The sequence below is a fragment of the Pogoniulus pusillus genome, chromosome 2 (assembly GCF_015220805.1).
Source record: "Pogoniulus pusillus isolate bPogPus1 chromosome 2, bPogPus1.pri, whole genome shotgun sequence".
Lineage (NCBI taxonomy): Eukaryota > Metazoa > Chordata > Aves > Piciformes > Lybiidae > Pogoniulus > Pogoniulus pusillus.
Window position 1 is genome coordinate 2,198,430 of NC_087265.1, and position 24,581 is coordinate 2,223,010.

The 24,581-nt window shown below is 47.0% G+C and overlaps 1 protein-coding gene across 11 annotated transcripts in view; it reads right to left on the bottom strand.

Annotated features, from left to right (window-relative positions):
* Positions 1 to 3,713: 3,713 nt before the first annotated feature.
* Positions 3,714 to 24,581, bottom strand: part of GTDC1 (glycosyltransferase like domain containing 1) — a 252,240-nt gene continuing 231,372 nt past the window's right edge. For 6 of the 11 annotated variants that reach the window (XM_064154593.1, XM_064154613.1, XM_064154648.1 and 3 more), the window contains 2 exons: positions 23,811 to 23,902; positions 12,730 to 13,900 (listed from right to left, as the gene is read on the bottom strand). In XM_064154593.1, coding sequence (XP_064010663.1) covers positions 13,817 to 13,900; positions 23,811 to 23,902 — 176 coding nt within the window. In that variant the 3' untranslated portion in view covers positions 12,730 to 13,816. Of the gene's footprint in view, positions 3,955 to 12,729; positions 13,901 to 23,810; positions 23,903 to 24,581 lie in introns of those variants that run through there. The other 5 variants (XM_064154622.1, XM_064154605.1, XM_064154596.1 and 2 more) reach the window with 4 other exon arrangements.

The following is a 24,581-nucleotide window of genomic DNA, read 5'->3' on the forward strand; positions in this document are numbered from 1 at the left end:
TCTCCTCTCCTCTCCTCTCCTCTCCTCTCCTCTCCTCTCCCTTCTCCATCATATTGCTAAAGTGTGACAGTGTTAGTTGCACAGCATGTTGGAAACTGGAAAATCTGGGACTAGGATTTCAGTATCCTGACCTCTTTCAGAGCATCTCTTAACACTTTTAACTCGCTGGGGGGTCCTGCACCAAAGATGGGGGTCAGGGGTGGGTAGGAAGGGGAGAGACACAGAATTACACAGAACCATTTAGGTTGAAAAAGACATTTAAGATCATCCTCTTAGCAACGTGCTTGAAGGGCTCATGTTGGATGCCTGTGGCACACATACCAGTGGGCTGCCTGCACAAAGCAAGCCACCTCCTCAGCACCCTGTGTTTATGGGATGGCTGTGTCACTACAGCACATAGCACCACGACTGAGGCTGCCTCGCTTCAAGACTTGGGTGCAGAGTGTTATGGCACCCCTGGGAGAGAGGAGAGCAAAGTCCTGTCACCCCATGGCTCACTCTTCTTCACCTTAAGAGTCACTAAAAAAATTCCTTCAAGGAAGAAAAGAGGAGGGGCTGAATTTTACTGCATTTCTGAAGCTTTTTGTTATCGTGGTACTGAGGGAGATATGGATATCACATTAGTTAGGAAGCATATTTTGTTGCTTAAGAGATGATATTCCTCTCATCTGTTCCATAGGCTGTGCAGCTAGGAGAGGGAGATGTCTGTGTAGTACCCACCAGGGTGAATGCCTGCAAAAATCAGTGTTAAAGTTCTGTAGCTCTCTTTTTCATTAAACTTTTCTCCTTATAATTAAAAATCTGACATTTTAGTTCAACAATTCTGATGCTGAGCTCACTCCATTCACACATAGTGAGGGGAATGACATCTGGCCTCATTCTCTAACCCCCCACATTCATGCTGCCAAGCCATGAACTGATGTCCCCGCAGCAGGCACAAATCACTCTTTAAGAGCAGGTTTTTGGTGCAGTCATCAGCAACATACCTCACATATGGTGTCTTTCATCCCAGCCACCAGCAACAGTTTCACAACTTACACCAATGGCATTAAGTTTTTTGTTTGTTTGTTCCTTCAGACCCCTAAAATGCAGGGCAATGCAAAACCTTTTAGCTCTAGGTGTGGCTATTATTTTAGCAATGTCATTTCTGGGTATCCTGGATAGATCTCACCAAATTACTGCAGGGACAATGATTAATCAATGCATCATTGCTCTCCACACAAACCCACTGTGGTGTCTGCTGATGAACTGCCCCTTGCAAGAGAAGCCCCAGAAAAGGGGCAAAAAGAGGAATGCCAGATGGAGGTGGCTCTCCTCTAATGCCAGGAGTGGTTCTAAGGCATTCAGCCATGAGGGAAACTCAGGCAGAAGACACTGATATTGAAGGGACCTCAGCCTCCATGCTGTGGCTGGCATCTTTTCCCCAGCAACAAGTACCTAATGACCACAAGAGATAAACACCACTTTTGGCTCCTTGTTTGAGAGAGGAAAAATATCTCCCCAAGCCACCTCTTCTAATAAAGCCAGAGGCTGTGCTGGATTCTGCATCAGTGGCAGTGTTTAGAGCAGGTAGAAGCTGAAGTTTTCTGGTTCAAACAGGAATTAAAGGAGGGAAGTCATATGGCTTGTGTTATACACGTGACACCAGATGATCCAAATAGTCCTTTCCTGGCCTTATAATCTACAAATAACCTTGTGGAGGTACTGCTCTCCTGTGGATTAGTGGCAAAGCAATGCTCCTCTTGCTTGGATGAGTTTTCTGATCTAAATACCTTCCAGACCTGTGTGGCCTACAGGATTTGAATGGATCACGGTCTCAGACGGAGCCATGGCCAATTAAAGCCAGACATGCGATAAACCAGGGTAGGACACGCTCCGCTTCAGGTGCTGCGTGGTTCTGGAGCATCGCTGGGAGCTTTGTGCAGGGCCAGGTCTGCAGGACGATATCTTTTTCCTCTTAAACACAGTCATAAATATGATTTTACACTTGTTATCTTTACACAACCTTGCACCGTGACAGACCCAGGCCACGGGACACCCAGGAGCTCTCTGGCTCGGAATCAATCAGCTACATTGGCTCTTGCAGGGTGTGCTTGTGGCCATTCTCTTAGTCCATACTAAGAAATCATAAGATTCCAGAATTAGATGGGTAACAGGACGACCTATTCCTGCATGGACAAGGGAGCATATGGGGTCTTGTCTGTCTTGCTTGGATTACAAGGCAGAGGAAATACCTGGCTGAGCAGTGCTCAGGAATAATCAGGTGGATGATATTACAGGAGCAAGCTGGGGCTTTATTTATTTGCTTTATAAGGATGCCTCCCAGTTGAGGTTGTTCCAGTTACGTAAAGGTTAAGCTTCCTCCAGACTAGCTCCACAGCCCTGATTGCTCTAAGTCCCTCATTGTGGTCAGCCAATGCAAGCTGGGAAATCCCTGTGATGGAAAAGCCAGGATGCACCCCTCCAAACCAGAGGTGAGCTCAAAGCACCTAGAAGTCAACCAGCAATATTTCCTCCTGCCCCTATCTCTACCCATGCTTCACTTTAACCCCTAGGATAATTTGCTCTCTAGAAGGAAATGTGCCATTTGTTAGGTCAAGAGCCACGTCCTTCAGCAGTTCTGGGCCTCTCAGCTCCAGAAAGACAGGGAGCTGCTTGAGAGAGTCCAGTCCAGAGCCACAAAAATGATTAAAGAAGTCAAACAACTTCTTTACGAGGAGAGACTGAGGGAGATGGGGCTGGGAGCTTGGAGAGGAGACAAGTAGGAGGTGACCTCATTCATGTTCATAAATATATGCAGGGTGAGTGCCAGGAGGCTGGAGCCAGGCTCTGCTGGGGTATGCCCAGTGCAAGGACAAGGAGCAGTGGGTGGAAGCTGAGGCACAGGAGGTTCCATGTGAACCTGAGGAGAATTTTTTCCCCTGTGAGGGTGACAGAGCCCTGGCACAGGCTGCCCAGGGGGGATTGTGCAGTCTCCCTCTCTGCAGATATTCAAGAACTGCCTGCATTCACTCCTGTGCGATCTGCTCTGGGTGATCCTGCTCTGGCAGGGGGCTGCACCAGTTGATCTTTGGAGGTCCCTTCCAGCCCCTGACATTCCATGATTCTATGATCTACAAATTTTTCTTCTAAGGTTTCCCTTTCCAGCAGCAATGCTCTTTAGATCTGCAGGCTCGGAGCGCAGCGGAAGGTGGAACAAACTTGCAGTCACTGCACTGATTCACTGCCTGCTGAAATTTGGCTTTTTGGCCTGACACCTCTGCTCTCAGAACGTGTGGCCTGCTGCAGTGTAATCAATTTGTCTGTGCAGGCTCCAAAACCCCAGAGCCACACAATGCAAAAAGGCAATCTTCTGCCCTCTTTGACCACAATAAGCAACATTACTGCGGTGGCTGCTCCCGTACAAGTGTAGCATGACCCTGTATTTGTAGGCAACAGAGTATGACTTCATTAAAAATCATCTGCTGTGTTAGGGGCTTCCAGCTTTTGCCAGGCACGCCAGCATCAGAGCAGCACATGTCTGAAACTGATAGTAAAATGGGTAATGCCTTAAACCCCACCTCTACACCGTTATTTACATACGGATCTTTCATCTGACACAGGCTTCCCCTCCAGCACCTTGAATATATCAGTCCTAAGGAAGAGACTTTAAGTTCAAAGAGTGCCATCCCCAAATCAAAGTAGGGGGTTATCAAGTGAGGTGCGCCGAGCAGTAAGACAAAACATATGCATTTTTAATAGGCAGCCTCTCCTCCCCCTGAGGAAGGCAAGAAAAGAGACTCCTTGAAGCTCCAGCAGAAAACAAGGTTCAGTGGGTTGATGCTCAGGCTGCTAGTCACAACAAAAGTCCAAATCCCCAACTCTCACGTTTCTCTGCTAGATGTTTCCCAAGCACTCTTCAAAGCACACTGGGCCCATCCTTGGCAGTCCTGTTGACCAAGTGATCTCATCTCCCTGCAGCACCAAAAAAAGAAGATGGGAGGGGGGGAAAATATAATAATAGTAATTAAAACAACAACAACAATAACAACAAAGTTTAAAAATAATGAAACAATAAAAGCAATTTAAAAAGGCCATGAAAGAGAAACAAAAATCTCAACAGGTCTGCATGGAATTTCAGCAGCACTTTATTTATTAATGCATATGTAGCTACCATTGTATTCCAGCTCCCAAAGCCAGATCTGCAAGGAATAGGCCACATGCTGATTGACAGCAGCCATAATTCCATACAATGAGACTGTATTAAATTGTTTGATGTGATATGATACTCATCACTTGTAACTGATCAAACACACTGCTGCATCAAACAGTATTACAATACAATCAGGCTGGGTATGGTTCCTGCCAAGGCTGCTCATCACGTTGCACACTCCTGCATTAAACATATCTATTAATAGCATTGACAAACTACTGCTAGCCAAATTTTTTTCCCCTCCAAAGAATGGTAAGGACGTGAGATGTGCAAAGAAATCCACACCGAATGCTTTGCGCTTTGAGGCGCCACTTCAGCTGCCTGTGAATGCTTCCACGGGAAAGGCTTTGATGATTTGGGGGCATTTGGGGAGGGTATCACCAAAACCTGCAAACCTGTGCCCCAAAACAAAGACCTGGCATTCCAGATTCAAGGGGATATTTTTTGTCTTGCCTTCCCCCCCCCCCACCCCCCCCCCCCCCCCTACTCCTTTTTCCTTCCCTAAATGCTAACAAATTGTCAAACTGAATCGTTTGGGTTGTTTGTTTTAACCAAGATTTTATTTCTGGGTTCTCCCCAGCAGAGAGAGGTTCTCCCCAGCTGCTCCACCTTGCAGGAGGGACCCGTGTTGTTTGCTAGCCGTGACCCCTTTTCAGGAGCAGGAGGCATAAATAAAAGAAGCAAATTCCTTGTCACCGCTTTCCCTGCTGCAGAGATGGAGGGGGGGGAACACGCTGCAGCCCATTGGGGATGGGACTGGCTGCGGCATTACAACTGTAGGGGCTCTGTCAGATGCAGATTCTTAAATGAGCCTGGGTCTCTAGAGGGCAGAGGTCAGCTGTCCTCAAATCTGTGTGAATGCTAGATTAAGTTTATTAATCTCCAGCTTTCACTTAAAAAACAAATTATAGGATGGTTAAATGTTAATGCCCAGGAGCTTGTGAGACGATGAACGCCCTCAGCTACCACTGCCAGAGACGTTCAGAGCCCAAAAGGGTTCGTGGGATGCAGCAGGGAGCATGCTCTCCCCCTGAAATAAAGCAGGCTTCATGCTCTGTTTGAAAGGCTTCCACCCTCAAACAAGGAGTGCAGGACATGCAGTTCTGGATGGAAAGCTGTTGGCCCTGGTTCAGATACTGACTGCCCACCTTGATGTCCAAGAGATAAAGCAGGTACACCCACTACACTGGGGAACTAGAACCTCCACCACAGCTCCATATGCAGAATTTCTACCTGTGCTTGGGTCAGAGTTGAAATCTTCACTTCTGTGCACTGACTTCAATGCCCAGGAGCTGCATGAAAGCAAGCACGCAATGAACATGGTGTTTAGCCACCTCCGAAACGGCTTCCATCAGTGTGTCTCATAAAACTACTCCAGCGTGTTCGTGCCTTTTGAACTCCTCCAGGGAGGGTGACTCCATCACCTCTCTGGGCAGCCTGCTCTCTCCTTCAGCAAATAAATTGTCTCTAGTGTCCAATCTAAACCTCTCCTAGTGCAACCTGATGCTGTTTCCACTTGTCTTGTCACTTGTACCCTGGGAGAAGAGACCAACCCCCATCTGGCTTTAACCTCCTTTCATGGAGTCGTACTTTGATCCCACAACTCCCACCTCAGCCTGCTCAGTGTTGTGGTTTGAAGTCTAAAATAAAGTGGCAAGTGAGTATGAGGGTTCCATACAATTCCTTGTGGGCAGGTATGCACATCATCATTGGACAACCTTCCCCCGGGGACTGCTACCTCAGCTTGGGAGACCAAGGACCACATAGCCTTGGAAAATAGGCAGTGATATGCAGGAATGCAGGCCTGGCTCCCCAAAGCTGGTGGAGAGCACGGTGGGGTTTATTGAACATCTCACACGTGTGACTTTCTGCCAGCTGCAGGGACAGGAGGTATCTTTTGTCCTACTTTTCACTCCCGTAGTGGCAGCGTGAGCAGATTAAATACGTCGCACAGCAGCAAATGATCTCTGTTGATGGAACCAGCTCCACGAAGGTAACTTAAGAAAGGTGTCTGTGAGACATTTCCTTTTACTAATCAAAAAATTAAAACCTTTCCAGATAAAGACCTGCCTCGGAATGGCACATTAAAGGCTGGCTTATGATGGAAAACACACTGGACAGGGCTCGTACACTCTGGTGGGCAGGTTTTAGCAGGAACAGCCCAGTGCAGTGCAAAAGGGAGCTGTAACTTTCTATCTGGGTGTAGCTAAGTAATTCAAGATGCTGCACGTTAAATGTAACAGTAGAAAGGAAGAAGTTCAAAAAAACAAAGTCCCAGGCATTTCAGCTCTGCCTACAGTACTGCTAAATTGTGGTATTACAGAAACTGCTGAGAGTTTGGCCACAAACCGTTTCATACTGCCCCAGCATTCTGCCAGGGCTGGGTTCCAGCAAGCCCAGACAGTTTTTTGCCCTTCACCTGTACTTGTTTGTTGTGGTTTCGCTCTATTGTTGTTGTTGTTGTTTTGTTTTGTTCCCTGTTTGTTAACAGAAAATTAAAGCAGTGATAGAGAACCACAGCCCTTGTCCTGAATGCACCTTCGTGCTTATTAAATCGGCACAACCCAAAAGTCACCGCGCACCAGGCAGAGATAGCAGCAAATCCCTGCTTACCCTCCCTGTACCACCTGAGTGCTGCTATTATTCCTCATCCTTGGGGAACGGACCCCATATGTGAGTTTCAGAAACCACCTCAGTAACTCCAAGCGTCATTATCAAGAGTAGGATGAACTGCACCTGGGATGCACTGAGAAGGCAGGGTAATGCTCGCCCTAATCTCTGCATTCATCTCGCTGGCCCTGGCTAGGAAGTTTAAGTACATTTACTGGGGATTCTTCAGCCCTTGAAAGGTAGGGAGACATCTATGAGCCTTGACATGCTAGCTAATTAACTTGGGGTTGGAAAAAAAGATCTTCTTATCTGCTTAACTTGGAGACACTCTCTTTGTTTTTAAGCCTGCTGACTACCTTCCCTTTAAAATGCACATTACTGCCGAGGCAGTAGTATGGAACACATTATTTTTAACGAGGACCTATTTTAACTTGGACCTAAACCTACTAACATTTGACAGAGAAGGGTGGTTTTTTTTCATTATAAAAAAAAGGGGGAAGGTGAGGGGGGAAAGAAAAACCAAAACAACTATGCACGATCAGCTGAATGACAACCCATAGCCTGTGTTTTGCTACAGACAGGCTACACAGTCTTCATGTTTTCTTTCTGTCCTTAAAAACCCAGGCATATGAACGTGTGAATCACTTGAAAGCGAAGCCATGAATGCATATGTCCCCCCCACCCCCCAAAAAAAAGAGAAAGGTCAAAAATAGATGGAATTTGAAATAAAACCTTCCAGGTTTTGCTTCTTGATTTGAAGTGGGGGAGAGAGGGGTATGACATTGAGGCTGGGAGAAAGTGGTTGCACTGGTGTCAGCGAGAGATCACAGAATGTCAGGGGCTGGAAGGGACCTCCAAAGCTCATCCAGTTCAACCTCTCTGCCAGAGCAGGATCCCCTAGAGCAGGAACGCACTCAGGCAGGTCTTGAATAGTCGGGGCACTTGAGTACCTCATGGAGCTCTTTGGACACCAGTGCAGACACACAAGCAACTCAGAATGAAACCCCACTGAAATCCCCTGCAAGCTGCACACGGCAATCTGAAATCCTCCCCATATTCCTAGCAGCTAGAAACAGTGGCAGGATTGACCAAGCTGGGTATTTTTTTTTCTCTTCTTTCTTTTTTTTTTTTTTTTCCCTTTCCTTCTTCTTTTTTTAAAGTACACATATGATGATGCATCATAGTTATAAACAGATGGTATTTGGCCTCCTTCCTATTCTCAACATTTGGAATTCCTAAACTATGTGAATTAAACAATAATATTTTATAAACATACAAGGGATTTCGCTCACTGCTTTGTTAACATAGAAATTATACAATGCTGACATTTATTTAAATTTTAAAAAGTAAACAAGAGTGTGTATTGAATTAAAGCACACTAAAATCAACAGAAAGAAATATGTTCTGTGGGCACATTACCTACGCCGGCACTCGATGCCCCCCCCCCCCCCCCCCCCTTTTTTTTTTTCGGGGAGACATAATGGGATGAAGCACAAATTGTAGCTTAGACAGTCTGATCCTTTGTGCTTGAAAGGCTCATTTAACACCTCGCCGTAAACAAGGGGGTATTTATACCATAATTGGCCAGTTGACCATCGGTTGTTCATTTGCTGTGGAACCTGCTATTATGGAGTTAAAAGTTAAGTCCCTTTTTCTGCTGGCTTTTCTGGGAGCGAAAGTGTGTTTGCAATTTCAGTACCAACTGGATTCAGTCTAACACTTGTACTTCGGATGAGAAACATTTTCATAATACCAAAATTTGGGGGGAATGGGAGTGCTCCTGCCAGGAAGGGAAGAAGAAAGTATTGGTTCTTGAAAGAAGAATTCTGTTTGCTTGGTTTCCTCTTTCCTTTCCATTTTAACCCCTTTTTAGGCGCCTCGCTCGCAGCGCGACGTTGAGGAGCAGCACTTAGGTTTTAATCACTATTCCCAGGTCTGCAAAGAGGCTCTGTGATGAATAAATAATGAATCAGAGATTTTAATCAGTGTTATGATTTTTGAACAGGCTAATTATCATTGTTTACAGACATGCCTTTCCCATGTATTTCCTTGTTTTGCCTTCAAAGCTCTAAGGGTTAAGCCCCCAGCACCCAGCCCTCCCCAGCCCTCCTCAGCGCTGCGCTCCTTTGCCCGTGTTTTCTTTAGAGGCTTGGGGGCTGTTTTTTGTTTGCTTGGGATTTTTTGGGGGTGTTTCTTTTCTTAGAGCGCTGACACCCAGACTGGAGGAGAGGTGGAGCTGGGCAGCCGGAGGCGCGCACGGCTGGGGAAAGGCTCCGCACCCGCGGAAAAACCACAGTCTGTGGGGGATAGTCTTTGCCTGCCGTATATATAAACTGTTAGCCAAAAGAAGAGGAAGGGCCGCGGGGGAAGCCGAGCTCCCCTCCTGCCCGCAGCCTTGCGCGCAGAAGCGCGGAATGCACCGCGGTGCCACCCCCGGTTGCGGAGCGTCCTCTGCCCTCTCCCCGCCTTTAGCGTCATTATTACTGCTTTAGCTGCCATTAGCCTCGTTTGACCTGGCTCTGCCCCTGCTCCCATGCGTTCGGCCTCGCCGGGACGGGAAAAGCCCTTTCCCGGGGTGGGACACTCGGTGCCAACGTGTCCCCATCCCGCCCCCGTGGCAGATGCGCTTTGGGCAACTCCCGTGGCAGCCGCCGCCGCCGCCGCTTCCCGGCTTCTGACGACGCATCCCTGCGCTCCCGTGGCCCCATCCCTGCGTTCCTGCATCCCTACGCTCCACTAGCCGCATCCCTGCGCTCTTCCAGCCCCATCCCTGCGCTCCCGCGCCCCTGCACTCTCACACCCCTGTGCTCCTGTAGTCCCATCCCTGCACTCTCAAACTCCTGCGCTCCTCCAGCCCCATCCCTGCGCTCCCACGTCCCTGCGCGCTTTGAGCTCCATCCCTGCGCTCCCGCGGCCGCTTCCCGCTGCCTCCTCCCCGTTAAGCGCTCGCTGCTGCCGCCGCTTTCACGGAGGGTGGGTGATAAGTTGCGGCGCAGTTCGGGAGCGCTTGACGAAGAGTTTTCCAGCAACAGCTGTGTACGTTTGCTGAGGATGTAAAGAGATATCAGAAGATAATGCAGCGTTGCTATTTATTACCCTATAATTAAAGTTCTGACAGTGTTTCTATTATAGAACCTTACTTGCAAGGGTTCATAACTCATAGAGGCAAAATTCTCCTTGCAATACGAAGCCTCACTTCCCAGCCTCAACCATTTAAAAAAGTATTTCAGTTCAATCAGGTTGGCCTATTAGAGGGGAAAATTTCTCCAGGACTTTCATTAAGCTGCTCATTTATATCTGCAAATAACCAAGTGCAAAGTCTTCCAAATCAAGGATATATTAAAAAAGTAATTTTAATTTTTTGGGCCCCCCCCCACCTTTTTTTTCCTCTCCCCAGAATCAAGGATTCATTGAAATGGTTTTAAATAGAGTTCTCTAGGAAATGATTCCCATGAAAACAATTTGTTTGAAAGAAAATGCCCTCCAGGCTTTTCCACACAAACTAGTTCTTGGACTAGGAGATGAGAACCAAAGTTAAAAGTGGCTAGGAGCAGCCATGGGATGGGTTAATTCATTTCAACTGCCCCTACTGGAATCCCAAAACAAAGAGTAAACAGCCTGAGCAGGGCAAGGTGAATTTAATTTCCAAGGCCCTCCAACTTTTAATAATCTGAGGAACAAGATGGGAGGTACATCCTACCCGCCCCAGCTCTCCTGATATAAATTCATTCAAGATTTCTGTGTCAGTGTAATAGAGAAGCAGAATTTGCTCCGTGATTTCTAATGACCTGCTGGCTCGCTCTTTAAAAATGCAATTAGACAAATCTAGCCTCCTAATTCAGAACAGCTTTGAGCCAAGGCAGAGCTGCACACACAGGGATAGAAGCTGGTCTGGTACCACACAGCTCCTTGCTGGGAATGCTGGAAGGAGCTTGCTACAGAATTCCCCAGTTATTTCAGGACTTTATTTTCTATTATATGGGAAAAGACAATGCTCCTGTGGAGTAAGTCTGTGTTTCCTGTGATCCCCAATGCTAAGACAAAAGGATTGCAGGATTAGGTGCCTGGCCTGTTACTGATGTGGAAGGCAAGAAGCTGTCTGGTGGGAGGGCTGCTGAGTGAGTCTGGCAGGAGCTGGGAGAAGCCATTTGGCTTTGACTCCACACCAAAACTTGCATCAAAGTGCTTGCAGTTGCTGTGTTGATGCAGGTGAAACAATAAATATGAAAGGGAGTCAAGGGCTAATTCTATCCCTTTACTCACAAGATTAGGTCTCTGCACTCATCACTTACTCATGTGTGTAGGAACAACGGGACCGAGATCCCAATTTGTCTCTCTGACCTTTTGAAGTGAAGGCTTTCAATGAAGCAGAGCCGAGCAGCTCTCTCATTTGATCTTCAGAAACTGCGAGGCAAAACCCCTCAGGTTGTTTCAGTCTAGACTGGGCTGGTGGAAGAAAGACTACCTCAGGGGAAACATCACCTACCTGGAAGTCTTCCTCACCCTCCTGACTGAGGATCTCAAACAGTCCATGGTGGCCACTGCCATAAGGTCAACCTGAAGGTTGTAGGAGGTGTGGTAAGGACATTTTCTTCCTTGCTGCTCAGCAGCTGCATGTCTTTGCTAAGAGTGTGCAGGAAAGTATCAGAAGACAATCCTGCAAGGGGTCCTAACTTGGGAGGCAAAACCTTCCATCGAAGTGAAGCCTCACTTACCAGACTGGACTGGGCATGAGCAGAGTACCACTGATCAGTAAGGATGCCAGAGCCAAGGGGGCCACCTTGCCAAGCAGATAGGTGAGACTTTCTGTCCTTCGGTCATGGCGTGCACCAAGGGCAGCAAGTCTTCAACTGCAAAGCACAGAGCTGTTCACCTCAAACCCTAGAGCAACGTTACAGCATCTCCTCTTTCCCTTCTGTTGGTTTGGAGCATGACTCACTGAGAAACTTGAAGGAATTTGCTTTAGCTGTACCGTGCCTCAGTTTCCCCATCAGTGAAGACTAAAATACACTTCTAATTTGCTCTTGCTGGTGCAAGGTGTGAGAACATCAGTGAGCATTTATGATAACACCTTGTGAGAAGTGCAAAGCAGGACTGTTACCTGGCTCTACACAGCATCACAGAATCACAAAACCTTAGGGGTTGGAAGGGTCCTCAAAATATCACCCAGTCCAACCCCCCTGCCAGAGAAGATCACCCAGGGCAGGCCACAGAGAAACGTGTCCAGGTGGGTTTTGAACGTCTCCAGAGGAAGAGAATCCACAGCCCCTTTGGGCAGCCTGCTCCAGTGCTGTCCTGATCACTTTTACTCAACTACATCAGACACCAAGAGCCAAGCTAGGCTTTGGCTGAGCATAATCAAGGAGGATCCAGCAGACAAAGCAGATGATTCCTGCAAAATTACTGCTGGGTGGAAAAATATCCAAACACTTCCCATGGGTCTCCCCTGGGGTTTTTTGATTGCTTAATGGAGCAATTTTAAAGAGAGATACCATGTGCTCTCTTTCACACCAAAAAAGGATGGTTCAGCATCTTGATGGCATCAGAAGCTGTCGGAAGGCACAGAGGGGAGACCAGCCCCCATATTTCACCTGCTGTGGATGGAGCTTGGGCAAAGGGAAGATGCTGCCAGGTGACAGCCTGCCTGGATGGAGAGAGGAGCTGCCCTGCCTGATAGGCAGGAAGCTGAAACCGTTGCTGTCCACAAAGAGAGGTCTTAGCAGGCTTCGCACCTCAGAGTCCTCTTCCTGCTTCTTCCCAGAGTTGAAAATCTTGGAGTTGTCATAACATTTTATTATCACTTGCAAACCAGCTCCTACTTCATCAGATAAAGACACAATTGCATTCATTGACTCTGACACAAGGATATGCGCAGCAATAAACAGACGGATAGATGTACACACTTGTACATGAATGAGATATGCTAATTAAAAATTGCAGTGGGCACTTTATTAAAAATTTATTGTACAATCTCCATCTTCAAAACATTTTACATCAACAAACAGAGCGGCTTGACTGCTGGAACGGGAGGCGATTCATCTTGAAAAGGCTGCGTTTGTTAACGGGACGCGGCGCTCCTTGATGAAGCGCCGTTACGTTCCAGCTCCTGCTTCCCACACTGCCAGCGGTTTTGACTGTTATCTGCTTGTTCTCCATCCTTGAGAGGCACGAAACAAGTGTCTGGGCTTTCATTTCATCGGATAGATGGCACCACGTAGCCTATTTCCCATGCTAGTTTGAATTACAGCTGTTTATCTTTCGTCTTTCTTTAAGATTAATTAAATGCAAATGTAACTCCACGAATCAGGGGATTACCTGCCAGACCCCTTATTAATACCTTCACTTAACCCAACCCCCCCCTGCGCCAGCGAGTCATTAATTTGCAAAAAAAGGAAAGAAAAGGGGGAAAAAAAGGGGGAAGTAGGGAAGGGGAAAGCAGCCCTTTGCCTCCCAACAACCCAGAGATGGCTACCCAATTAGTTCGGATCCTCCTTTCAGGCCCTGTGGCCCTTTGAGGACACAATAAGGCTCCAATGATAACCTGGCAACCTAGGTAGAAACTCAGCCAAGTGTGAGCGTTTGAAGCTGCAGCTTGGCTGCCATCGTGTCGGCGAAAAGAAAGAATTCAGGCACCATGTCATCCAGTACAAAGGATAAAAACAGATCCAACCGGAAATTCAATGTGGCACCACATATGGGATACATGAGTGCGGTTACACAACAGGCCGCAGATTTTTTTCTGCACAGTCTCCTGCATGTGATGCCGAGGACATGTGTAACCATCAGAACGTCTCTAAGAATCTGTATTTAATTTGAGCTGGGGTGGTGGCAGGGATTGGAGATCTGAAGCCGCCACAGGTTTGTGGCAGATGGCTCTGTGTCAGCTATGACAAGCAGCCAGGCTCGGCTTCCTCTGCAGATTTTCTTTTCTCTCTGATCAGGTAAATATGGGCACACTCTGGAAACTTCCACAATTCTGCCTGAGGCTGCAAGTTTGTGACTTAGCCCCATCTGTCACAAATCTTCCCTCGGTTCTGCTGCGAGCAGAGACCTGAATTTACCGCCGAGCGCTGCCCAAGCAAACCCAGCCGTCTCGCCCTACGAGGAAGCACAAGAGAGAAGCCACCAGGCCACGTTAGATGCTGGGACACAAAAAGGGATGTGGCTCGCTGTGGAAAGGTTCTGCAGCTCCTGGGATTTCAGAAGGGGTGGAAGTGATGTGGTCAGAGATTGGATTTTTCAGACAGGTAAGCTGGTTGGCAGCCCCAGGTTATCTGCTGCCCAATGGGCACCACCAAACCTCCACTTACTTTACTGCTGGTTGTGGTGGATGTGCCACAGATTGAAAACCTGCAGGGTATTCTTCTTATACTCTTCTGGTACTCTTCTTAGAATTGTAGAATCACAGAATCAACCAGGTTGGAAGAGACCTCCAAGCTCAGCCAGTCCAACCTAGCACCCAGCCCTATTCAGTCAACCAGACCATGGCACTAAGTGCCTCAGCCAGGCTCTGCTTCAACACTTCCAGTGATGGCAACTCCACCACCTCCCTCCTCCCTGGGCAGCCCATTCCAATGCCAATCACTCTCTCTGGCAAGAACTTCCTCTTAACATCCAGCCTGGACCTCCCCTGACACAATTTGAGACTGTGTCCCTTTGTTCTGTTGCTGCTTGCCTGAGAGAGGTGACCAACCCCACCTGGCTACAGCCTCCCTTCAGGTAATTGCTGGAATGGGCTGCCCAGGGAGGTGGCGGAGTCGCCGTCCCTGGAGGTGTACAAGCAAAGCCTGAGTGAGGCACTTAGTGCCATGGTCTGCTTGACTGGATACAGCTGGGTGCTAGGTTGGGCTGCATGAGCTTGGAGGTCTCTTCCAACCTGGTTAATTCTATGATTCTCTAAGACCTCCCCAGGAGGAACAGTCAGCACAAGGAGATGTCACCAGCAGTACAACATCTCCTATGAAGCATCCGACTCATGTGTGTCCTGTGACCTAAGATCAGAACTGAAACAATTAATACCTACTCTGCCATCACCAAGTTAATCTTTGGAATGAAGCAGGATTCATCCATTTGGACCTGCTGTTTCAGGACAGCTGGAGTTCAAGCAGACAGTACTGGGCATTCTATGCACTTCAAAAACCCCCCAAGCCCTTAATAAAATGAAGACTCAAAGCCCATTATTCAGCACAAAACCTGAGATTTGGCAGGCTGAGGGATTTACAGAGCCAATTTATCCCGGGTCAGCTTTACTCTGTGACCCAGCTTCTTTGCTCTGTAAGTACTGGGGAAGAATCAAGGTGGAAAACAGCTTGGAGTAATTACTTCTGGAGCTCAACTTTCAAACTCCAAGCACCTTTGGAAAGCTCCAGCTAAAGATAGCACTGGTTTACACGACTTGGGTGCACTGTGAAGGTCCCAGGTCAGAGCTATGGAACACTTCTCAGTAGAGCAACAACTCTGCCCTGAACAAACTGGGCTCTTCTGCAGGTTTGGGGCCTTTTCAAACTCATTTCACTCTTTCTGTCTTTAAAGAGAAAACATCACTTGCTCCCTGGGATAGGACAAGGAGCAATGAACAATGGATGGAACCTGCAGCACAGACAGTTCCACCTCAACACAAGGGGGAACTTCTTGACTGGAAGGGTCCCAGAGCCCTGGCACAGGCTATGCAGAGAGGTTGTGGAGTCTCCTTCTCTGGAGCCTTTCAAGGCCTGTCTGGCTGTGTTCCTGTGTGACCTGAGTTAGATTGTATGGTCCTGCTCTGGCAGGGGAGGCTGGACTCGATGATCTCTTTGTGTCCCTTCCAGCCCCTAACATCCTGTGTGCCTGTGAACATCATCTGTTGGACATGAGTCTGTGCAAGATGCACTGGTGGGTACCTTGCACAGGATGTTGTAGGACACACTGACCAAATACAACAGCAGGAAAACAGTCCCAGGCTTTCTTTCTCAAGCTGATCTGAATACAGCCTACTGACTAACTAACTTTTCATGCTTTTTGCAACTTTCCTTTCAAAGTCAGTCCTACTTCCTATGACCTATTTCTCCATCTACCACTTTACAGTGGCTGTGGTTCATCTGCCAGCTCTCATTTACTCTCTAGAACAAAACTGGAAGCCATCTAACATTGTTAGAACACAAAGTTCAGAGTCCTGATGCTTATGCTAAAAGATGCACATGTAACTGCTGTCCTAATGAAGGCTTTCTTCCTGCTACAAGTGCACCAACTGCCACCATCAACATTTTCAGAGAGCTCAAGTCTCTTAGATATACCTATTAGAGAGCCAAGTGCCAGGCAAGCCTTGGGAGAAGTTCAGCTGCAGGCCACATACATAGGAACACAGAACCATGGAACTGCAGAATCACAGAACCATAGAATGAGTCATAGAATGGCTTAGGCTGGAAGGGATCTCAGAGATCATCTGCTCCAACCTCCACACCCCAGGCAGAGACACCTCTCAGCTAGACTCAGCTGCTCAAGGCCTCATCCAACCTGGCCTGAAACACCTTCAGGGAGGAGGCAGCCACAGCCTCCCTGGGCAGCTTATTCCAGAGTCTCACCACCCTCACACTGAAGAACTTCTTCCCAAGATCCAGTCTAACCCTGCTTTCCCTCTGCTTCAAATCATTCCCATTTCTAGGCACCCTCATGAAGAGTCCCTCTGCAGCCTCCCTGCAGGATTCCCTTCAGGCACTGGCAGCAGCTCTAAGGTTTCCCTGGAGCCTTCTCCTCTGCAGGCTGCACATCCCCAGCTCCCTCAGCCTGTGCTCACAGCAGAGCTGCTCCAGCCCTTGGAGCATTTTTGTGGCCTCCTCTGGACTCTCTCCACAGCTCTGTGTCCTTCTCATGCTGGCGACACCAGAACTGGAGGCAGGATTGGAGATGAGGTCTGAGCAGAGCAGAGCCAAGGGGCACAATCCCCTCTCTTGCTCTGCTGCCCACACTCCTCTGGCTGCAGCCCAGCACACAGTTGCCTGCTGGGCTGCATGAGGGCACTGCTGGCTCCTGGGGAGCTTCTCTTCAAGCAGCATCCCCAAGTCTCTTCATTTAGGGCTACTATGCACCCAGCTGGATTTGTGTCTGGGATTAGCCCATCCCAGGTGCAGGACCTTGTGCTTTGACTCATCATGCCTAATGCAGCTGGCACTGCCCCACTTCTCAAGGCTCTACGTACACAGAGATGTAGGCTCTATGCACATGTACATGTATGCACTCAGACTTACATCTATGCCTGCACAGACTTACACTGTCTCTAAGTGTTTATGGCAGAGCGACCCAGCAGGCAGCTTCAGCAGTTAGCTTCTGTCTCCCACAGTGAGCCATATTAGCTAGCAGACCTCACCATACCACAGCTGCCTCCAGCTTTTCCATGGGTTGCTTGAAGAGCTCACATTGACCCAAACATACTTCAACTGTGTCCCACAGTCCAGCAGATATTCCCACCTGTGCAAACTTCCTAAGCCAGCTGGATTTCACTTCTATCAGACATACATGTGGCAATGAAAATGTCAAGACTGGTGGGTGGAAGGATGTCAGGGAGGCAGCAGTGGGCTCTTGTGGCCAGGAAGGCCAATGCCATTCTTAGAAGGGGAGTGGTCAATAGGTAGAGGTTCTCCTTCCCCTCTACTCTGCCCTGGTGAGGCCACACTTGGAGTACTGTGTCCAGTTCTGGGCCCCCCAGTTCAGGAAGGACAGGGAGCTGCTTCAGAGAGTCCAGTGCAGAGACACAAAACTGATTAAGGAAGCTGAACATCTTCCTTATGAGAAGAGCCTGAGGGAGCTGGGGCTGTGCTGCTTGGAGAGGAGACAACTGAGGGGTGACTTCTTTCATGCTTATAAAACCCAGATGGGGTTGGGCTCTTCTCCCAGGCAAGCAGCAACAGAACAAGGGGACACAGTCTCAAGTTGTGGCAGGGGAGGTCTAGGCTGGATGTTAGGAGGAAGTTGTTGTCAGAGAGAGTGATTGACATTGAAATGGGCTGCCCAGGGAGGTGTGGAGTTGCCACCCCTGGAGGTGCTGAAGCCAAGCCTGGATGAGGCACTTTGTGCCATGGTCTGGTTGGTTGGGCAGGGCTGGGTGCTAGGTTGAACTGGCTGAGCTTGGAGCTCTCTTCCAACCTGCTTGATTCTATGAGTCTATGCTCACTGTATACTGAGTACCTTAAGAGGCAAACACAAGTTCCCCACTTCTGCTTCCAACCCCTGTCTGACCTGCCCCTAATGCTGACCAGGTAGAAACACAAATTCAATACAATGCCACCTCCTTTCTCTGCAAAGATGCTCTGCTGATGAACAGGAAAGCAGCAGGATGGTTGGAAATATTTGCACTATTTGCATACCTCATAAAGCTCTGCATTAACTTTATCAGCTCGGGACAAAAGAGATGGAGAACACTGTAAGCAAACATCTGCTCAATATACATTCACCATTAAAAAGTAAACAGTAGGTTTGGCTCCATAAAGAACAGGTTGAGAATTATCAGAGTAAAACACATCACATAAACTGATGGCATGGCCCAGAACACTCTGTAAAGCAATGATCACACCAGCACAAAACCAGCTCTGAAGCACTCAAATGGCTTGAATGATGTTAGACTGGAACATGGAATACCACTCAGGAGGAGAGACTGAAAAGATTGAGGTGTTCATTAAATAATGGATGGCACAGAAAGGATGGATGATGGGGAGATTCTCCTGCAAGGTGACCAGCTTCAGAACCAGAAGACAAGGCAACTGAAGGTGGGGAAAGCCTGAGACAAAGGGAGGAAATGCTTCTAAGTGCCATCTGTAAAGATACAATGAACTACTTCGCCATAAGAAGCTGTGAGAGGGAAGAAGAGATTCCAAAGGCCTGAATGTCAAATGGAGAACTAGGAAATTTTGGCAATAATTTACACAAAAAGGTTACAAATTTCTCAGTTCAGTGTGATAGGACCAAACAGGGCTGGGTGATAGGTTGGACTAGATGATCTTGGGGGTGTCTTCCAACCTGGTTAAGTAAATCCCTTTAAATCACAGAAACGCTAAAAAACAAAGAGACAATCTTGAATATCCTTGAAAGCTGGAAATGGGCAGATTCAGCCTGGATGTTAGGAAGAAATTCTTCAGCACAAGGGTGGTGAGAGTCTGGAAGGGGTTGCCCAGGGAGGTGCTCAAGGCCAGGCTGGATGACGCTCTGGATAGCCTGATGTAGTGTAAGGTGTCCCTGCCCATGGCAGGAGGGTTCAAACTAGATGATCCTTGTGGTCCCTTCCAAGGGAGATGTTATAGGCTGGATGTTATGAGGAAGTTCTTACCAGAGAGAGTGATTTGCCACTGGAATGGGCTGCCCAGGGAGGTGGTGGAGTCATCGTCCCTGGAGGTGTTGAAGTAAAGCCTGGATGGGGCACTTAGTGCCATGGTCTGGTTGATTGGATAGAACTGGGTGATAGGTTGGGCTGGATGAGCTTGGAGGTCTCTTCCAACCTGGTTGATTCTATTCTATTCTAAAAACCCTGACTGATTCTGTGATTCTGTTATTCTGTGATTCTATGGTTCTGTGATTCTGTGACTCTATGATTCTATGATTCTGTGATTCCATGATTCTGTGACTATGATTCTGTGATTCTGTGACTCTGTGATTCTGTGACTCTATGATTCCATGATTCTGTGACTCTATGATTCTATGACGCTGCAATTCTGTGACTCTATGATTCTATGATTCTGTGACTATGATTCTGTGATTCTGTGACTCTGTGATTCTGTGACTCTATGATTCTATGATTCTGTGATTCCATGATTCTGTGACTCTATGATTCTGTGACTCTATGATTCTGTGATTCTGTGACTCTGCGATTCTGTGACTCTGTTATTCTGTGATTCTACCATTCTTCGATGCTATGATCAGGAGTGGTTTTCCCTCCTACACGTGTTCCTGAAACACTGAAGATGCTGCTTCATCTCAAATCACAGCAAAAAAGAGAAGGAACAAATCAAAAACAAAAGGCAAGAAGGAAGTTTTGTTAGAAGTGTCCTACACAGCCAAATCCTGAGACTGGAAACAATTCAGATGTCTACGGTCTAACTGGGATCTTAATTTGATTTTACAGCAGTTTAATCCCTTTGAATTCAGCAGACTTCCTTCTACAGTGGTGTAAGAAAGAAAAGGAGGGGGGGGAAATCACGCCATGTGTCTTTTCATAGGCAGGTGAGCTTCTGTAGTGTGATGGAAATGAGAAGATGAATGTCAGAAAGTGGGCCAAATTCTTTTCTCTGTTAAACAAGCATGAGCGAGAGGAGGATTTTTCTGTAGGAACTGAAGCTGACAGCATGTCAAGCAGCACTCATTCAGCTGGGAGGGCTGGGAGAGATTATTTAAAGTTGTCAGCTCCTTCCATGCCTGGCTTTTGGCAACTCTTCTTGTCCCTTTCCACTCTATACTCTTTATACATGCTGTTTTAAATTAGGAAACTGAAGTGAGGGAACTGAAAGGTAAACTTAAAGAAAATAATGCAGAAACAAATGCTTTGCCCTATTTTATGGTGGGGGTTTTTGTTGTTATGGGGTTTATGTTTTTTTTTTACATTGTAAATCTACTAGATAGGGAGCTTGTGAGCACTGACAGGTCTTACGGTGTGCTCTGACAGAAAATGATGCCCTGGTGCTGTTCCTTCCTTCATTCTGGCTCTTTACTTTGGCAACCACAAACACCCTGAGCCAGAGAGCAACGCTCGACTCCACAGAGCTGTAACAGAACAAATAAATGATAACAAATGAAGTCTGCTCTCCACTCATCTCAATCTTCTGCTAATAACTGGTAGGAGGCAATGGTGAAATGCAAATGAGCCAGCCGTGGGTGCTGTGAATAGGCAGGGTAAGTAATACATCACAGGGAAAGGTTTTTCATAGGTGCTTACATTAGGGATGCTTTAAAAAGTCTGCCAGCATCAATCTGCTGCGCCGAGTTGAGCTCCTGCAGTTTAATGCCTTGGTCTGTGCATTTTCAGAGGGACGTTGCCTGTGTCTGGCTCTCTAACCTGGCTGCCCTGCTGCCGTTTATCTCCCTTTCACCCCTAACTTTGTCAGCACAAGCACGGAGGACAACTGAAGGAATAAACTGCCTCTTTAATTAGACTGCTGCTTAATTATTATGGATATCTTTAGTAATAAAACCCCAACAATATGTAAAAGGCTATGCCAAGGTACTTGTGATGATGATGACTTCCCAATCTACGAAGCAGCATCCCCAATCAGAAGAGAAAAGTACTATTTGCTTTAAAAGCATCTGGACTCTCAAGACCTCACAGCTGCTTTACGAACTCCAGGCAGGGAGCAGGTCAGGAAGGCTGCTGCTGAAAGAGAAGCAGCAAGCATGCACTGCTGGGCTGGGATCCCCTCTTTATTCCCCTCTAGTGTATAAATGATTGCATTGATACGGAAAAAAACAAAACCCTGCAAATACATTGGAAGTGTTGAGTACCCTTCATGATTTCACTCTTCTCCTGCCTCCTGAAAGGCAGCATCATTCCAACTGGAGCGACACTAGCAGCACATGTCTGAGCGAGCGCTCTCCCAGGAGCTCTTGCTGCTGGTTGTGTCACGGCAAAGGAAGCTTTGGTGCACGTGGGTGTAGGTACAAAAAGACAACTCTAACAGTATTCTCTGAGCTGATCCAAAGCCTATTAAAGACAACAGGGATCTTTTTGCTGGTGCTGACAGGTTCCGGATTAGGCTCTGCTTTACTCATTTTAAAACGATCTCCCGTGCAGCTCAACTGCTACCTGTTGCACACAGGAGATCCGATCAGGGCTGGGCGGGAGAAACACCTTCAGCTTCTGCCTGCAAACCAGCCCCAGGGATGTTTTGTTTTTAGAGAGAAACAGAACAACCCTTCAAGCCAACCAGCACTTTGCACACATTTGAAAGCCATGCTGGTTTGCATTCCATTTTCGGTGCTCCTTGGCTCTGTTTAGGAGCTGGGGATGCACAGGCGGAGAGAGAAGATCCACATGAGCACAGCTATCAGCTGAACTCGAGGCACTGGGAAATGTCAAGGTAAACGTTTAGGCACTGTTTTCCCTTTGAAGGCACCATGTATAACTACACAACGCTATTGACTCAAGAAGTAAGGCTGAACACTGGAAGTGTGCAGTCAGCATTTTAAACTATTATGAGCTACCTTCTGAACCATTGCCAAGTTAATAGACAATGAAAGATAATGAGCTTGAAATTGGGTGTTAAATTGCATTTTTGGTTCTCTCCCTTAGCTTGGTGGTTTGGTTGTTTTTTTTTTCTTGAAGTTTTAACTGTTTCCTGCAGAACCAACACCATCTTTGATGTGTCATTATGTAAAAGGCTATTTTTAGGTCACACACATGAAGGAAAAAAAAAAGAGCCAGGCGTGGGCTAAAGCCTTCGCTCCTCCTGCTACATGTGTGCGGGAAGGGGGAGCGATGCAGACGACACATAGCAAGACCCAACACTTGTCTGGTCCCCAGAGGGAGGAAGGTGGAGCGATGAGGTTAGGTCTGCTGGCAGCATGAGCTTCCAAAGTAAGAAGGAGACTGCTCGACTTGTTCATTAACAGTGTGCCAGGGAAGGCTAAAAAGGCCACGTTTGTAGCACGTGAGCACCACGAGGAGCATTTCTTTGCCCTTCCTTTAAGAACTTTGGCTGAATCCAGGCTTCTTATAACCTGAAACACCTTTGTCATGTAGGATTAACCCACCCAGGGCACAGCCAGGACTGAAACGGTCAGAAAACATTGCACATGTGCATGTCAGCGTGCAGAAAATAGAGGCGACTTGTCTCAAAGCAGCATCATGCAGTAATAGCTCCTCGCTGGGAGAAGATCAAATTCAGTGCTTCATCTAAAATCGTTGTCATTAGAAGTAAAACAATAAAAAGTGTGACTCTTAGCAGCATAAAGACACCTCTTAACAGCGTGAAAGTCACCGACCACGAGACCCAAACTCAAATGGAAGCTGCACTTTCTCTCCATAACTGCAAAGAGCAGGACATGATAAATGCTTCTGAGAAACTTTTTATGCTGAACACCCCTCAACAAAACAGCAGAGTGTCAAAACAATCACAGTCATGAAAATGACTCAAACCAGCTCCCCAAGGCAGAGAACTCTTACCTGATGCCAATCACCTGCACATCATTTTTGAGGACTGGAAGATTAAATTAGGATCGGGAGGTAAAGGCTTATCCTCATTAATATAATTGTGGGATCTTTTCTTTTATTTTCCTTTTAAACTAATGAGTTGCATTAATCCAGGTTCATTTTTATAAGCCTCTTGGGTCCCAAGGACAGTCAGTTTAGAAAACAATAAATTAAAACAACACACACAAGCACAAAAAAAGAAGGCATGTAGCATGCATTAAGAGCACGTATTTCATACGACCTAGGTTAATACAACTGGCATCTAGTTTAATTAATCCTTGTTAGTGTAACGACTAATATCCCTCCCTAGCATGTTTCCTTTAAACATTAGTATGTTAATAAAATGTTGTCGGGGGGGGGGGGGGGTTGGTGTCTTTTTTTTTTTTGTTTAAGGGTTTGATTATTTTTTTTCTCCTCTCCTCTCCTCTCCTCTCCTCTCCTCTCCTCTCCTCTCCTCTCCTCTCCTCTCCTCTCCTCTCCTCTCCTCTCCTCTCCTCTCCTCTCCTCTCCTCTCCTCTCCTCTCCTCTCCTCTCCTCTCCTCTCCTCTCCTCTCCTCTCCTCTCCTCTCCTCTCCTCTCCTCTCCTCTCCTCTCCTCTCCTCTCCTCTCCTCTCCTCTCCTCTCCTCTCCTCTCCTCTCCTCTCCTCTCCTCTCCTCTCCTCTCCTCTCCTCTCCTCTCCTCTCCTCTCCTCTCCTCTCCTCTCCTCTCCTCTCCTCTCCTCTCCTCTCCTCTCCTCTCCTCTCCTCTCCTCTCCTCTCCTCTCCTCTCCTCTCCTCTCTCCTCTCCCTTCCCCTCCCCACTTCCTCCCCCTGCTTTGTAAATTTGTACCACCCTACGACACCAAACTCTTTCCCAACAGCTACCTTGTAGAGATGTCTCCTCACAAGATCTGGTCTCTTGCAGAAATTCTGCAGCCTTTTGAAAAGCTGTTCAGGTGTAGAATACAGATATTCAGCTGCAGGGGGAAAGGGAGGGAAAAAAAAAAGGGGGGGGGGGAAAGGGGGAAAAAAAGGAAAATAAGGGGAAAAAAAGGGGAGAAAAAAGGAAAAAAGGGGGGGAAAAGGGAAACAAAGAAAAAAAAAGGGAGGAAGGAAAAAAAAAAGAAGGGAAAAAAACAGAAGGGAAAAAAAAGAAGGGGAAAAAAAAAAGAAGGGAAAAAAAAGAAGAAACAGATACATTTTTAATGAAACAAAAACCTCAAAGCACACACTCGATATTAGTCACTTTACTAATTAAAAATGCATATTGCTCTGTGCCGCCTCGTGTTTTACATTATTTAAGCATGATTTTATAAGGTTACCTCAGCTCACAAGGATGTTTAATGCTAAATAAGGCTGTGTAGTTGTGCTGTTTAGACATCTCCTTTGGGTGATTAAAATACATTATTCTAATGTAACACAATGCATATGTGATACATTTAGTGATGAGGGCTCTTTTTTTTCCTTCCCTCCACTCAAAGAGCTGCCACTACATTAGTGTGGATCCTGGGCTGCAGTTGCATTCTATTAAGCATTAAATTGTTTAGATAATTTGGTGTGAGTTTTAAGCTGATTTTTTTTTTGGACCCCTTTTTTTTGGGGGCTTTTTTTCTTTCTTTGGCCTTTTTTTTTTTTTTGACCCTTCTTTCATTTTCT